We start from the raw sequence: 16,312 nt of genomic DNA, 5'->3' as shown, positions 1-16,312 counted from the left end.
AGCTTTAGGAATCAGAATAAACCGGACCTGTACTGGTGAAAATGTGTTTTAATAAGCAGATCTTTCACAGTTTGGGCCTTACTTCCTGCTATTTTAAGGTTTCCACACGAGACCAATCTTTTCTTTTCCATGTCTTTCTTCTTCTTTCTGATGAAAGCACGTGTCACAGCTCAGATTTGCGTTTGCAAACCAGAACTATGACCAGTTGGTGCAAAATGCCTCTTATCACAGCCAACAGGGTACGTAGTCTGGCACAGACACACCTAACTGCACAGAACTGTCAGCTCGTTTGCAAGTCGCTCTCAATCGTCTTTGGGTGCTATCATACCTATGATGACCTCCGGAAACAAGGTGCCTAAAGCCTAAACAGTTCTAAGACGCACCTGAGGGTAACTGGGGACTGCAGAACTACCTCCAGGACTACACACTGCACCTTTAAAAGCTCTTTTCCTTTGATGCATTCACACTTTGTCGGAACACTGCAGTCGTTTGATGGCTCACAGCGTAGTGATGAGTCAAATATAATCTATGTTTAACCCTAACCCAACCCTGGGCCTCACAGATGATCGGTTAGTCAAATGTCGAGTTTGAATTCTTTTTATTTTCAGTTGAAACGCTGAACGTCCCAGCTGTGAAATTCGCACAAAAGATTTGGCGTGACGAGGCCAATTTTTGCCCCTCGCGCTCATGAGTTGCAACAACGCAGCAGACCGAGCGCCAAGACATTAGCAGACCCCATTCACACTCCAGAGGTTTCCTCATGTCATCGTCATGGATACGCAGTTTCTTCGTGGCTTTGAAGGAAGCCTCTCCGGTGCAGTGAGACGTTTCATGGAAGGATAGATCCGTCCCTTGATTCCTCAAAAAAAATGGCTCTTCGATTTTGTTTCCTCTCATTTTTCTCTCACCAGATTGGCTCCCCCACCCCCTCCCATCTGTGTGTGCACGTGTGTGCGTGTGCGTGCTTGTGTGTGTGTGTGAGAACTTGGCCTGTAGCAAACACACTCCCTGCCAAACCATCTGGGTCTTAAATCTGTCCACCACGAAAATTGCTTCAGTTACAAAAGTAACTGAGGGTTTGTTCAGATTGTGCATCATTTTTAATTGTCTTTAATAATATAATATTTTGGCTGAAGCCCGCTTTATCTGAATTTGGCATTAAGCTTCCAAATGTTTAAATCTGAGCATTTCCCCTCTCGGAAAAGACGAGAAATGCGAATATTTCAGTGCTTTTCCATCTTTTCTTTTGCATTGTTTCAACACATTAACCTCCACATTTTCAAATTGGCTCGTTTTGTGTCAAAATATTTATGAATTTCAGCTCCCAGAAACCTCTTTGTCTCTGCGTGCGGTTGCTTGCCTCAGCTATCCTCCTCTCCTTTAATCCAGACCCACCGAAAATGAGCTCAGAGATTTTTCCCAGGACATACCAAAGCAGGCTCTACCTGAATTTATCCGCGTCAGATGCCCTCTCATCCCTCTTCACAGCCGCATTTTACCATGAAAAAACCCACTGAAATATAAGCGGAAGTTTAGGCCGGGCCCGCTGATAGAGAGAGATAAGAGGGGAGAAAGGAGTCTGGTTAAATTGGTGTCGTGGTGTTGACCATGTTTGCTTCGCAGCCTGGTTTGATCGTATTGTTCCAGCTGAGCATGATTGGGGAATTTGGTGTGTGTGTGTGTGTGTGTGTGTGTGTGTGTGTGTGTGTGTGTGAAAGGTACATTAGCACTACAGAAAATTACCTTGCAGGCTGCTGGTGGTTGTCTGCAGCATGAAAGGAGCCTCCCTTTTCTTTTCTTGCCTCCTACCCGTCATTAAGGGTGTGCACTGCATCTAAAATGGCAGGTAGTGGGAACTGCGTGCATGTGTGTGCGTGCACGGTTGTTTGCTTAATGTAATAATGTCTGCTCGGCCTGTGGGTGCAAGCAGGGGTGCTAAAGCAGCGTGCTCTCATTGTTCTAGCACCTCTTCTCTCTTGATGCGCCTCTCTGGTTACATTTTCCTTTCATCAACGTCCTCACATCCGCTTTTAAAACACAAAACTGCTGCTTTTCTCTCCTTTTTCCTTCTTCCTTTCCCTCTTTGTCTGTGAATTCCTCTCGTGTGCCTTCAACATGGCAGCTTCACCTCTTCATTGTTCCAGTTTTTTTCATTGCGCTCTCTGTCTCGTGGGTACTTATCAGCGTTGTTCACGTTTTCCTGCTTTACCAGAGGAGTCGAGGTATTTGCATTCCAAATGAGCAATCTACTTCTCTGACATGCAAATTAATAGACGTGAATTATGCATTTATAGCAGGCTGCTAGCACAGCGTTGGGACTAACACAAACTGATGCAGTGAAACATTGAAAAACAGGAGGGACAGTGAAGATGCCACTACTGCAGTGTAATGGGGAACTGCTGCCATTTTGAGTTACACGGTAAACATGTTTTTCAACCCAAAGCAAGCTGTAGTCAGTATTTAGAGCCAAGATTTCTTATCTCAAACGAACACTCCACTCATAATCCTTTTCTTCTTCTACCTGAACTGGCGTTGCCCTTGACAGTGAAGCCAGATTCATCCGGCAGATCGTGGAAAGACAGCGAGGAAAAGTCTCAGAGAACGAGGTTGCATTTCAGTTTTAGTTAACAGCTTCAAACGTGATGTATGGCTTCGTGTTAGATCCAATCTCCACCCCACGTTCGTGCACAGATCACCACTGATGCTCACTCAGAAAGGGATCAGGACGCTTCCACGATGCTCTGGATATTACTGCTGCTGCTATTTATTGCTATTCACCTACATGCATGTTGATTTTATGCTCTATATCAGTCATTACGTGACTTACACTAATATCTCAGTCCTATTGTTCACCGTTTTTGCTGCTATTTATTTATAGCAGCTCACTCTGTGTCATTGCACTAAATCCTATTTAATGAGCATGTTTTTTCTCTTAATCATACTTCTCTGCTTTCCTTACTAATTCCCCCCTCTGGTATGAATAGAACGTTTGAATTGAAGTGAATTTAATCGAAGAGATCCAACGCAGCAGCTTACCCAAAGTGAGTTCATTTCGTTGGTGATCAAAGTTATTAGGAATGCACTGATGATCGACTGGTTTTCAGCTTGATCAGCTAAAGATTTGCTGGTTTTCTGGCCAGTAAATGCACCACTGATGCAGTTACAGCCACAGACAGACACCAGGTTGTATAAGTCCTGTTTGTCTATTATCCACTGCATTGTTCTGCATTTCCAAGCGAGCTCAAGGGGTCGAAAGATGTTTTCTAAATTCTAGTTTTTGGAGATATCGTCAAAGTTGAATTAAAATCGAACCTTTTTTTTAGGTTGAATGTTGATTTAAAACTGAAATGATTTTGTTTTCGGTCGATTATAGTTCTGTGAAAGAAAATCTGAGACAGACTCAGTAATTGCAGCTGTTGCATCTTGAGAAGTCAGTTGATGTAACTCATCTGTAAGTCTGTGGGTAGATAATAAACAACTGAGACACTCTCGCTTTCACTGAAACTTCGAGAAGAATGGAGTCATACAGGCCACCTGGGATGATTCCCTTTATTTACATCCCTCCTGATGACATCACTCAAGCTGGGAAAAATGGCTAACCATGATAATAATAACCAATTTATAATCACATTTCTGCATGATCGGTGTTTACAATGATAACACTGTACTCTGTACATAGCCTCATAGTCCGTCTTTAACTCAACAACCTTAAACATAAAGCATCAGAAAAGCGAATCCCAGTCTAACTGCTGTGCTTCACCTCCACCTTACTTACCTGAAATAACCTGCGGTGTGACTGCAGTCATGAGGATGAATCCTGACAGAAAGGGTTGAATAAGCTGCGGGGACTCAAATGAAAGCTGAAGTCACCAACGTTCCAGCTTTTATGTCCATCTTTTATTTTCTGCTTTAAAAGCTTTTCGGCCCCTCTGGGTTCGTTTGATGGCATCTTTTTTTAAAGCCTTCGTGTGCTGACGTTAATTAAGTTAAAATGGTTATAAAATAATTACCTCTTACTATGTATTAGAGCCACCAGTGTGTGAAATTACTGAGGAGAGTTTTTTTGCACTAAAAATAAACTTATTTCCCTGAAGAGTTCAAACACGAGGTGCCGTCAGGACATATGATGCCAGAAATGCATTATAAAAAGGTGCTGATAATACCTAATCCAGCATAGGGTTAGGGCTTTTAAAGGGAAATCTGTTTTCTTTGGATTAAAATCTGTAAAGTTATAAAGCCCAAAGTAAACAGCAGCAAAGGGAGTTATTCTCTCCTGTTGAATCTCCCAAATTAAGTGCCTCATTTGGAGCTCAGCCTTAAACTCCTGCCGTTTGCATAAGGCCTTGCTTGTGGCTTGTTTTGCTCAACCTCAAGCCTGCTTTCCACCATTTTTTCAATCATAAACTGACCAATTAGAGCAGACTGGGACCTCCAGGAGTGGGGCCTTAAAGAGCTAAACATGTGTTTCAGAGAGATGGTGATGCAGAAATGTCCGTAGTGAGAAAAATAATCACAGGAATTCATGAAAACACATTCTAGTTTATCCCCTAAATGAAACAATGAGCCTGTAAATTAACTTAATATGTGCACTTAAATGAATATGGACAGGATTTACCCCATTAAACATCACTACAGTTCATCATCATTGTTAAAAAAAGCCACGGTTAGAGTTCGACCTGGGCATTTAATGGACCGACATCCTTCTCCCAGCATACGTGCACATGAGGGACTCCAGTTATGGACTGAAGAAGGTTGCAGAGTCGGACATGTGAGTAAATATTCATGACACTCTGCGGCTTCTAACTTCCTCTGTGGGCCATCGTCCTACTCGTGAGTGTGTCTGAAGTCACTTCACAGATGCCGTCTTTAAGTTACTTGAATGGTGATTTTGTCAGATGATGCAGCAGTTATAAAATCAGGATTTTATCAGAGCAGAGCGACACGTAATCTAATTTTTAGTCCCAATTTCTTGATAAAACAGAATATGTAAAAAGCATGTGAATGAGAGCAGCTTTAAAGGGAACTGGGATGTGTTGATCTACACTTAAACTTTACTGTTTTTACTGAAAGATGCAAAAAGATGGATATTTGGAGCATGCATGTAGTGCCGAGGCTCATTTGAGTCGAGTTGAGTGTTTATACACAGGAAGGATTTGACCCCTAACTGTACCATCATGTATGTTAGCCTGGTTTTGAGAAGCATGACACGTTTACATTCACATGTACAGTTTGATGTGTATCTGAAAACATCCAGAAATGTGGTTAAAATCACCGCCCACCGTTAGATAAATCCAATAGAACTGCTGTCACCATAAGAAATACTGATGCACATCTTTCCAGAACTGTCCCTCTATCAGAAAACTGAGCTTTAGTTTGAATAGTGTGCAAACAGACTTGACAGAATGAGTGGTGGATGACTATAGCTGCTGCTAACTGGTTAGCCGGTCATTATGCTAGCTTACACGGCCTCTGTAAACACTGTGTGTGGAACTACTGCAACGTTTCAGGATGTTGACATTGTGATGACACGCTGTTGATATAAACTGATTTGAAGCTTTTAGCTTGACTTTTTGAGGGCTGAGTGGAGCCGCTCAGATAAGTTTGAGGTGTTTTATCCTTATCTTCGACCTGCTCTGCACTGCTGCTGATCCTTTGCCGATTATCTGGCTCAAATGCTAAATATCTGCATACACCTGCTGAAACGCCTGCATTTTCTGCTCCGCACACACCCTGCTTTCAGACCTTCCACATCAACCTGGTACCAAGCTGTTTTCCTGATTTGTGTCTGATGTTATTTTTATCCAGTTTCTGCTGCGTTTGCTAACTTTCTCCCACTGATCCCTCCATTTGCAGTGATGCCACTTAGCCACCTTCAGAAGGTTTATTTCACTCTTAAAGGATTCTTATCGTGAAGGATGTGGAGATGGTTGATGATACTGTGTGTAAATCATTTCTGACTTATCACACCGATGCAGCCACAATCACAGGATGTGGAGCAAATAATCAAGCTGTGAATTATAACATGCGGTTGGTTTCCAGTTGAGTACCTTCTTTAAATCAGATGAAGCACTCAGCCTTTACATAATTAACCCAAATGCTCGGCTTGTTGCGTTTCACATTAAATTTTAACCAGATAAACATGGATCTGCTCTGGTATTCTTTATGATGATCCTGGGTTGAGCCACAGAGAAAAACAGATTCATTGCTCTGTTTATTAACCATTGAGGGTGACCAACAGGATAATAACCAAAGAAAAAACCTGAGAGCAGTCGGCTCAGAGCTTTGGGTTTAAAGCATTTCTTTGTGGAGGAAGAAGAGCAGCCTTGCAGATAAAAGGCTGAACGTGTCAGTGTCAAACCACATTTATCTCCTCCTCCATCCATGAGATGATCAAAAAAGACGCTTTGCTGTAAACTTGCCTGCTAAAAGCAGCAGAACAGCCTTCATGGCAAATGAAAGTTTCATCAGCGGGAGCGTCTTCTCTTTGTCTTTTAATTTACCCACACACCATCTGGTTCGGTTGTTTTTATCACAGGCAGGAGAAGGTGTCATCAGTAACTGATACACCGACAGAAGCTGCACACGTTCTGCATGGACACCATTTAAGATGCTGATAGCTGCTTTGCAGGATAAAGTATTGATGAGATTAATCCAGCTGAACGTTCTTGTGGTGAAGCTGGTTTAAATACACGTCCCATTTGATGTCAAGATGTGAGGAATTGTTTGACACTTTGAAATGAAACTGTGTACGAGACGTTTTAATTCTTCATTTCTTCCTCTCAAGATATGCATAAAGCTTAGAAAATTCACTGTTTAATACTTTTTTTATTTCAAGTTCAATAAGTTCATGATCTTCCAAGAGTCATTTGGTAATATTTGATTGGTACAAATGATAGAAGGTTCAGAAGGTGCTTTGTTCCCACTGCCATAAGGCTTTTTAACAGTGACTGCTGAGTTCTTCTCAAATTGATTGATTGATTTTTTTTTTTTTTAATTTAGTCTTTATTATTATTATTATTATTTAGTATTAGTAATTTTTATTAGAATTGTTTATTATTGTATTATTATTATTGTTGTTGTTAATATACAATTATTGTAAATATTAATAATTTTTTTGAGCTACTTGACTAATTTGAATTTCCCCCATTGGGGGATGAATAAAGTATTTTTCTATTCTATGATATTCTCTCTTTTTTTGTGCATATTCAGTCGTCCGGAAACAGTGTTTTGGCTTTTGTCTCATTTGTGACGATTTGTTAGCACAACTATTTTACATATTTTCTTTTTTATATATGCTTCTTTCAGGTACTTACAGAGGAAGGTTTTGGTCCGATCACGACAGAAGTCACTGAGGCCAAGCCGTTCTACTATGCTGAGGACTACCACCAGCAGTACCTGAGTAAAAACCCAGGCGGCTACTGTGGCCTGGGAGGGACGGGCGTCTCCTGTCCAATCGGAATCAACAAAAAAGCCTAGATGGCCAATGAGAGCCAGCAATGACCTCTGCTCTGTCCTGTAAGGACGCTGTTGACACTTAAAATCTGAAAAGCATCAGATGTCTTTTCTTTCATGCAGCTTTCATTTTTTTTCTGTTCAATGAACTTTCAAAGTAAACTGCGATTTAAAGGCACGATTAAGTCTTCTCAGCTTTCTGCTAACATATAGTTGCCTGATAATTGGTGAATAGATAAGTGGGGGAAAAAGGCTTATACTTACCTGTTTGACAGGTGTGTGGAATCAGACATTCAGTTCTGTGCTCCATGTAAATGGACGGGCTTTTACGTTCTGACTCGTGCGTTTTATCAGCTTTTTTAGATGAATGTTGCACTTAAAAATGATGTTTTTGTTCAAGAGGTTTCTTTGGAGAAGAATAAAAGTTTGTTTTGAAGCTGATGTATTGCGTTTTTTTTTCTGGCTTCTTGACATATTAATGGAACCAAATGGCTAAACACTCAGTTTGAAAGAAAATGAAGAATTCTGGCCTCTTTTCAAAAACTCTCACCCTGCAGAAGCTTTAGAAAATGCCAGCGTGAAGCTTCACAGAAACAAGTTCAGATTGTACAGAACTTCCAAACCAATTTTTCCTTCAGAGCCGCCTTCTTTGTGGCATATTTTCAGGGAGGTCTTGGAAACGTTTCCCTTAGATTTTGGCCCACGACTCTGGCAGATTTCTGATGACGCGAACCTCCTTTTTCACCACATCCCAAAGGTGACCGTTGAGGCCATTTCAGCCCATTTCTGACCACTTGCTCGACTCCTTTTTGTTACGTGCCTTCAGATGCTCCTCTGCAGACCCGGGTTATTGTCACAGACACATTTGAGGTTCTTTACGAGTCTTTTCGTGCCACTTAACCATTCACCTCCACTACATCTCAGCAAGAAATATTGTCCTCTTTTATTGCACCTCATTTATCCGACAGTTTTAGTTGCTCGTTACCTTTTAAAATACAATGTCGGGCTGTCATTATAGTATGAGTCTATCTGGCAATTTTGTCAGTTGACAGCAAAGAAGCAACTGTTTTGATGATTAGCATTTGTGATGGTGGAACAAAAGACTAAAATCCTGTTTTTACATCAATGTATGTGATAATAATGTAATTATATCGTATTATATTAGTCATGGGGCGTTTTTCTTTTGTTTTTCTTGGCTAAAAATAGAGTTTTTAACCATTTTAACATGTTAACATGCAATCAAATCATGAGCGAAAGCAGCCATCGATGCTTGGGACGAGGATACCTGCCTTGAATCTGCAGAGCACCTCCTCCAGTCTCAGAAATATTACAGCCTGAGTGTTTCATGGAGGAACCAATCCTGGGTACCTGCTCGGTGGGGCTCTGCAGCTTATTTAGTTGCACTCGTGAGGAAGCTGTAAATCAAAAGCTGGCGAGCTGCAGGAAACAAGCAGTTGTTGTCTCTTGCTGTGAGGACATTCTCTGATTTTAAACAACAAGAAGTGGATTCGTTTTATTTGGAGACAACAGAGTACCCCATAGATCAAGAGGAAACATATCTATCTCCTCAAAATCTATGAAAATGTACCCAAAAACAGCTAGTTTTGCTTCTAAGCTAGCTAGTTTTCACTCTGTCTCACCTTTATTTGTAATTTTACAGAGATTCCTACTAATTCCTACAGAGAATGTGAAGATACGTCACGCAGTGTTGCATGCTGGGACTTCACCAGCAGTGCCATCTTGTGAGGAATGCTCTCCCATCTCTCTCTTCTGTTTAAATAATGTTGTTCACGGGTTAGATTTGTTTTGTGTGGCTCAAAACGGTTAAATCTAATAGAAAAGAGAGGTGTTGGGGAAAGAAGATGGACCTTACTGTGAGTATTTTAACTGCAGGATCTGCTAATTAACGAGTACAATTAACAAATCATAACACTTCCAAATAGATTCAGCAATATGTTTATTATATGACGTCATGTGTAGTCTACTCAGAATAAAGATGTGTTTTAATACTGAAACGCATTACAAATGTGGGGGTTTTTTCAACTTGGTTTAGAGGATAAAAAACTGCAAAATAAATGATTTTGGAAGCAGATCCTACAGTTTGAGCATAGAAACCACATCCTGAAGCTGGAATTCAGGGCAAAGACAGGCAAGGCAATTTTATTTATAGAGCACAATTCATACACAAGGCAATTCAAAGTGCTTCACAGCTACATAAAATCACACGAAGGCAATAAAATCATTTAAAAAAATTGTTGTTTTTTTTAAATTAAAATTGAAATTAAAAATAAATTCAAAAATTCAAAAATTAAAATTAAAATTAAAAAAAACCATTAAAAATAATCATTAATTAATTCATTTAAAAGTAAAGAGTGCAGATAAAATACTTTCAGGTGTCATATGCACAGCTAAATAGAACTGTTAGCATGGTTTCCAAACAAAAACGTCAACTTCGCATTCCCTTCAGGAACAGCCAAATCAAGCAACACTGGAGAAGTTTGTGAACCTTGAAACTATGTACTTCTGACCCGTTTTGAAGAACATTGACATTTGTTGTGCACATTGTCGGCCTAAAACAACCATAGAGCTCCCACAGGCTGATATACCGCAGTTCACGACTTTGGTTTCCAGCCCTACGTCACCATTTTGCCTTTAATAATCACTTGATCACTTGACTTTTTTGTGGGCTTTTGATGGTGTCTTTGTGGCCTCTTCAACACGACAATAAATTAATGTGATATTAGTAACATATGAGATTTTAGGACATTTATAACTGCTGGCCTGGGATTAAAGTCCTTTAATTTCATTATTTTATGATGTTTCATATAGTGCATTTAACATTGGACTGTTTTATAGTTTTTGTCTTAATTAAGTTATCTTATATTGTCTAGACTGGGTGAAGAAGTTTTTAACGTATGCTATATGCATTCAGTCAGACATACGTACTTAAGTAAAGGATGAACACTTCGTCCAACACTGCTTAGTTATAAAAGTGATAATTATAGCTGCTGTTGCTGTTCGAAACAGTCCGTCTGTTTTTCTCTGACCTCTGCCATCGAATGGAATTACATTTAACTTGGACATGTTGTCATTTTCAGGTCATTCTCTGTCGGTTCTGTCGATGTTTGGGGGAGAATATCTCAGCAGATCACCAGTTTTTGAGCCTCTGAAATCAATCGGTTTGGCAGCAACAACCAAGTGAGCTTCCTTAAACAGTTAGCATATCATTTTTGCTGTTTTTGATCCTTTTTGTAACGTCAAGATTATGTCTTTAAACTCTTTACTGTCCCACTAAAACTGCAGTCAGTTTGTTTTTGCTCTTTTGTGTGCGCGTGTTGTGTTTCAGGGCCAGTTTGAGAATGACCTCTTTCCTCTGATCTTTGCCTGAAGTGATGTTCCAGCCAGTGCCTCATCTGTCATCGCTGGTAATCTCCAAGCATGTGTGTTTTTGTACAGTATGTGTGTGTGTTTTGGTGGTACAGCATGTGGACGCGCACACACACCAGCAGGAGGACAGGTATCCAGTGCCAGGCCCTCCAAAGCTTGGCATCAGCATCACAAGGCAAAAGAAGGAGATGGGTCTCTTTGGAAATGGCACAGCGCCACCTTGGATCTCTGCTGGGTTGGATTACCTCCATGATGCAGGCTGCAGGAACACAGCTCGTCCAGCTTTTGGGAGCCAAATCTCACCACTATTTTTGGAAATGAGCTGTTAATGTTTAAGATTTTGCGCAAATTTTCCATTTCTATTTAAAGTCTAACCTAAAACGTTTGTTCATGTTTGCAACTTCAGGCCTAAAAATGCTTCCAAAAAGGAATTTAATCATTTTAAATATGTTTTTATTTGGTAAAGTTCATGTTTACCAATCCTGGGACTATCTGTAGATGGATTCTCAGCTTTTTTGCATTACATTACAGGGATGCCACCAGCTGAACTGGATGCATTTTTTATTAAAAGAGCAACGTTATCTCAAAACAGCCACTTCATAATCGTTAATCTCATGTTTGTTTAGTTAACAAACCTTAGAAAGGGTTTAACATTAGCCAACACTCATGAAAGTAATCATTTTGTTTGGAAAACAGAAAAAAAAGATGAATTATCTCATAATCTTGAGGATTTTACTTGGTAGTTTTGATGTAATTATTCAAAAATATTCAGATGATCTGATCTAATGACTGATTTCACAGAAGACTGCACAATAATTGAGTTGAGTGTGAATTTCAAGAATATTTCTGTCGACCTCTACATTTTCTCCTTAATAAGAACTCCAGTGATACGCTTTTTCTTGTATAAAAAATACTGAAACATGCTAATTCTATTCACTTTTTTCAGTCATGGCCCCAAGTTTATGTCATTTTATTCAGTTAAATATCTGTTTCTTTTTTTTTTTAGCAAACCAGCGATTCTCTTAGAGCAAAAAATAATCAGAATTCAGAAAAAATAATGTCATACTGCACATGAGCAAACACACAGTCTTCATCAGCATCTCCCCTTCGACTAAAAATGACTGCTTGTTCCTAAACTCATCATTTGTTCCTGGTTTAAGTACTTGCTTGTACTGCCATCCTGTGGTTTTTTTGTGAAAATGAGTCAATACACAAAGTCAAAAAGATGAGATTGATACACATAATACCTGTTAAAACCTTCTAAGAATAACATGTCCTGACATGACACATTTATTAGGCATGTTTTTTTTTAGAGAGAAGAGGCTTTCTCCTGCAACCCTTCTGTCTTTTTCTAATTGTGTAACTTTAACATTTAACATGCTAACTGAGGCCTGTAGTCTGAGATGAAGCTCTTGGGTTTGTTGCAGTTTGGAAACGGCCTTATAACCCTTCCCAGTTTGATGGGCATCAACAATTGCTTCTTTAAGATAATTTCTGATGTCTTTCCTCCTTGGCATTGCAAAACTTCTGCCTTTATAGAGGTGCTCACACTTACTGAGTCTGAACCGTTAACCAGGTGCATTTGGTCAGCTGCTCCTGGCTGCTACTTCTCCTCTTAACTGTAGATAAAGCAGTAAGAGTGGCTTTAAACCAAAAAGAGATGCGTTTGAGGGTTGCTGGATCCTCTCCAAACCAGAGCTGGAGATTGGTTGGAGAGGGCAGAACATCATAGGTGGCTCTGATCATGCACTGGAAAAAATCAAAGTCTTACCAAGTATATTTGTCTCATTTCTAGTCAAAATATCTCATTACACTTGATATAAGACACAACTCCCTAACAAGTACCATTTCTGCCAGATATAGGGACTTGTTTGAAGACAATACATCTGGAATATCTTGTTAAATGAAAAAGTCTTGAAAACAAATTGTTTTGAGTCACATATCATATGAAACAAGCTTTTTTTGACATTTGAAGAGGTTTTTAAGCTAATTTCAAGATCACTTTCATCTCAAAAGTCCTAAATATCACATCTTATTTCAAGAAATCTTGACAAGCCGATTTTCACTAGTTCCATTGGCAGATTTATTTTGCTTTTTTCAAGCAAAAACGTCTTTTATTTGTTGTTTTTCTTACTCATTTCTGGAGAGAGCCCAGGGAGAACATGCAAACTCCACACAGAAAGGCCCCAGCTGGGAATTGAACCTGGAAGGCAACAGCGCTAACAACCATAACACCGTGCAGCTCCCTCAGTGCAATATGTCATGTGTGTTTTTGTTTATCTGAGGTTGCATTTACCTCATTTTGAGAGGATCTGATGATCTTTATAATGTCCTGATCCTAAACCTTAGAATTAAACAAAGGTGTTCTTTGTTTTTCATTTGACTTTATACTCCGGGTAACAACCTTTGACGCGCTTTAACTTAAAGATTTAGGATGAAATCACAAGAAAAAACACAAAAACGTAGAGAGCTTGTTCAAGTTAAAGTATCAATCCACTGTGTATTAAAACTGGGAAATGTCCCCTTGTTTTGGTCGGTTAGTGTTCCCTTCAGCTCTGCCACAGTTGGTCCTGATCACTGATAGCCACACCTGCTTTGTGTTAGTCATTTTCTCCCCTAAGTATTTAAACTCCTGGGTTTCTCTTTTCTTTACCACATCCTCTTGGTTCCCTTTGTCTGGGAACTTATTGCCCTAAGAGTCATCATGTTCCTGCCTTGCTTGTCTTTATATTTCCAGGTTTCTATTTGTAGACACCTTGGAGTGTTTTGGAATTACCCAAGTTATCTATTTTTATTCTGCCACCTCTTTTCTGTGAATCCGGGTTTGAATCCTTTGACATCGATACGACACATTGAAGTATTTTAATGGTAAAATTGTGCTTTTTTTTTCCCACCATTTAAAAATGTCTATGATTAAACTGAAATCATTTTCTGTTAAATGACAGTTTCAGCTCATTATGTCTATTTACAGATATTTACATTTATAACATCTTTTTTAAATTGTAAGTCTTAATAAACTTGCATGAAAATAACTCTTCAGTAAAGCACAGCTACCTGAAATGACCATTTACTGAACTTCCATTCGCTTTAATCTTTTAGTCGTGCCAGGCAACATTAAATTCTCATTGTGCTGCATTATTAATTCATTTATTCTCTTAAGTTTTTGGGAAACTCTTTCTCTTGTCCCACCTTTTCACAGAGCCCTGATGGAGCTGTCTCCATTGGTGAACTCAGCGAGTGCTTCCACTGAATGACATGTGCTTCTTAATCAGGAAGCATGAATGTAAGTGAAACTTTAACTCTTAGCTTAAAGTGATGGTTCGGAGTAGATTCACCCTGGGGTCATTTGAACCGTGACATCCAGCCAAGTAGCCCACCCGAAGTTTTTTCGATATTGGCTGAACATCAGCTGAGTTACTGAGTTATCCCGAATAGCTTAGTACAAGGGTTAATGGATCCTGGTCCGTATCTCCAAAATTACCACACTAAAATCACATGCCATGACACCAAACTTCTACAGTAGTACAAATATGGTCTGTACTCACCAAACGATGCATTTGGAAGTTTGAAATTAGTCCAGGAGTTTATTATTATCAACGCAAGCCTGATAGCTTCTCTGCTGCTAAAGCTGCGTCGACGTCACTTCCTTGATCTGGGAGCTTCAAAGTAAGATGAGGGTTGATCTACTACTGTAGACAACAAAGTATATGCTATATTCTACGTGATTTTTTTATGTTGTAGAGTTGTGAATTTATATTATCAATGGAGAAATTGAGCAGCCTTGCTTTGTTATAGGGACTTGTTTGAAGACAATACATCTGGAATATCTTGTTAAATGAAAAAGTCTTGAAAACAAATTGTTTTGAGTCACATATCAAATGAAACAAGCTTTTTTTGACATTTGAAGAGGTTTTTAAGCTAATTTCAAGATCACTTTCATCTCAAAAGTCCCAAATATCACATCTTATTTCAAGAAATCTTGACAAGCCGATTTTCACTAGTTCCATTGGCAGATTTATTTTTTGCTTATTTCAAGCAAAAACGTCTTGTATTTGTTGTTTTTCTTACTTATTTTCGGAGGGGCATTTTTTCCAGTGCATTAAGAAAGCTCAAGATCACCATGCTATATTTCGTGTGTTTTACTGTACGTATGTGGAGGCACACGCTTCAACACACAGGCTGGTTTATTGGCACAGGATTTTTCTAGTAAAAAAAAACATTCTAATAAATCCCAGCTGTGTTTAACTCATAAGGAGGATCCCAGAGTGGAAGTTTCATTTTAATGGGGCATAAATCATGCAATACAGTGAAGAAGTCTCTCTTTGTCTTGCCACTAGATGTCTGTAGAGCGTCGGTTCACATCGAGTGTAAAGCAGACCGCACCGCCTGGTAGTTGCTGGAGGAAGCTCTTAAATGTGTCTCAGGCTCCAGATGATCCGTCCGAGGTGGTTCAGAGACAAATTAAGCAGATCTGTAAGATTCGTAGACGCCTTTAGGAACAAATCAGCATTGGACAGTACACACCTTTAACGGTACATCCAGTGCAAGAATTGGTCGGCACTGAGTTGAGGCCATTTCTGCAACTCATTTTCAACGCCGTAAACTTTAACAGAGCAGAGTCCAGGTTTGGGATCATTACAATAGAGACAGAGGGAGTGCTGCTATTTCTCAAGTTTCCAACACTGCACTTGTCACGTATCCTAATGACCCAAATCCCATAAAACTGCTTCCAGGCTGAGGCTGGGCCATTAAGTCATTACAGGCTTTTAAGATGCAGACAGGACATGGAGCCAATCTGCAGGGACCGCATCAGCAATAATGTAATAATCGGGGTTTGTTTTGTCAATATTAATGGGCATGTATTGTTGTAATGTTTTAAATACTTGAACGCAGTTTTTCTCGGGAAAATAATTGTTTTGTATATGTGATTATCGTCCATCGACTCTTTTGGGCTTTCACATGCGTGAGCCTACAACCAGCCGGTGAGTTACATGCTGTTTATAAAGTCGTTTTGTAACGTCCCCATGCCAGTAATGTGAGAACCATGCATATGGTTTTGATGGTAAGGCTTGCGACTTTATTGTCGGATGGTTTATAAAGTGGTGTGACGTTTCTGCAGTGTGCAAGTTGTTGTTTTATGTGGAAGGGTTAGCGCTTGCCCCTTAGCCACCACGTATTAGCCTCGCATGACACGCTGTGCGAACAGCGCGATCTTCACACAGGGAGCGCAGATTTGCACCTCTCTGTGTCCTACTGTCAGTATTTGACAACCTCTAGCAATGGAAACGCGCTTCAAATGCCCCGGAGTTCCCCTTTAACTTGTGTGGGTGAGTAGTAGCTAAAGTTTGATTTGTGAATAAGTTTAATATGTTTGCTCACCTGCCTTTTTTCTGTTTGTCTCTGCAAATTATTTATTTGATCTAATCCTTGCCTCCATTCTCACCCCCGAACTTCCCTCTAAAACAGCACTTTA

General features: G+C 39.7%; 1 protein-coding gene across 2 annotated transcripts in view; it reads left to right on the top strand.

The window, feature by feature from the left end:
* Positions 1–7,893, top strand: part of msraa (methionine sulfoxide reductase Aa) — a 38,935-nt gene extending 31,042 nt beyond the window's left edge. For both annotated transcript variants that reach the window (XM_075458763.1, XM_075458762.1), the window contains exon 6: positions 7,306–7,893. In XM_075458763.1, the coding sequence (XP_075314878.1) occupies positions 7,306–7,476 (171 nt within the window). In that variant the 3' untranslated portion in view covers positions 7,477–7,893. The remainder of the gene's footprint in view (positions 1–7,305) is intronic.
* Positions 7,894–16,312: the final 8,419 nt, after the last annotated feature.

The sequence above is a fragment of the Odontesthes bonariensis genome, chromosome 24 (assembly GCF_027942865.1).
Source record: "Odontesthes bonariensis isolate fOdoBon6 chromosome 24, fOdoBon6.hap1, whole genome shotgun sequence".
Taxonomy (NCBI): domain Eukaryota; kingdom Metazoa; phylum Chordata; class Actinopteri; order Atheriniformes; family Atherinopsidae; genus Odontesthes; species Odontesthes bonariensis.
The sequence above is the reverse complement of the archived record's forward strand: the minus strand, read 5'-3'. Positions and strand labels throughout refer to the sequence as shown.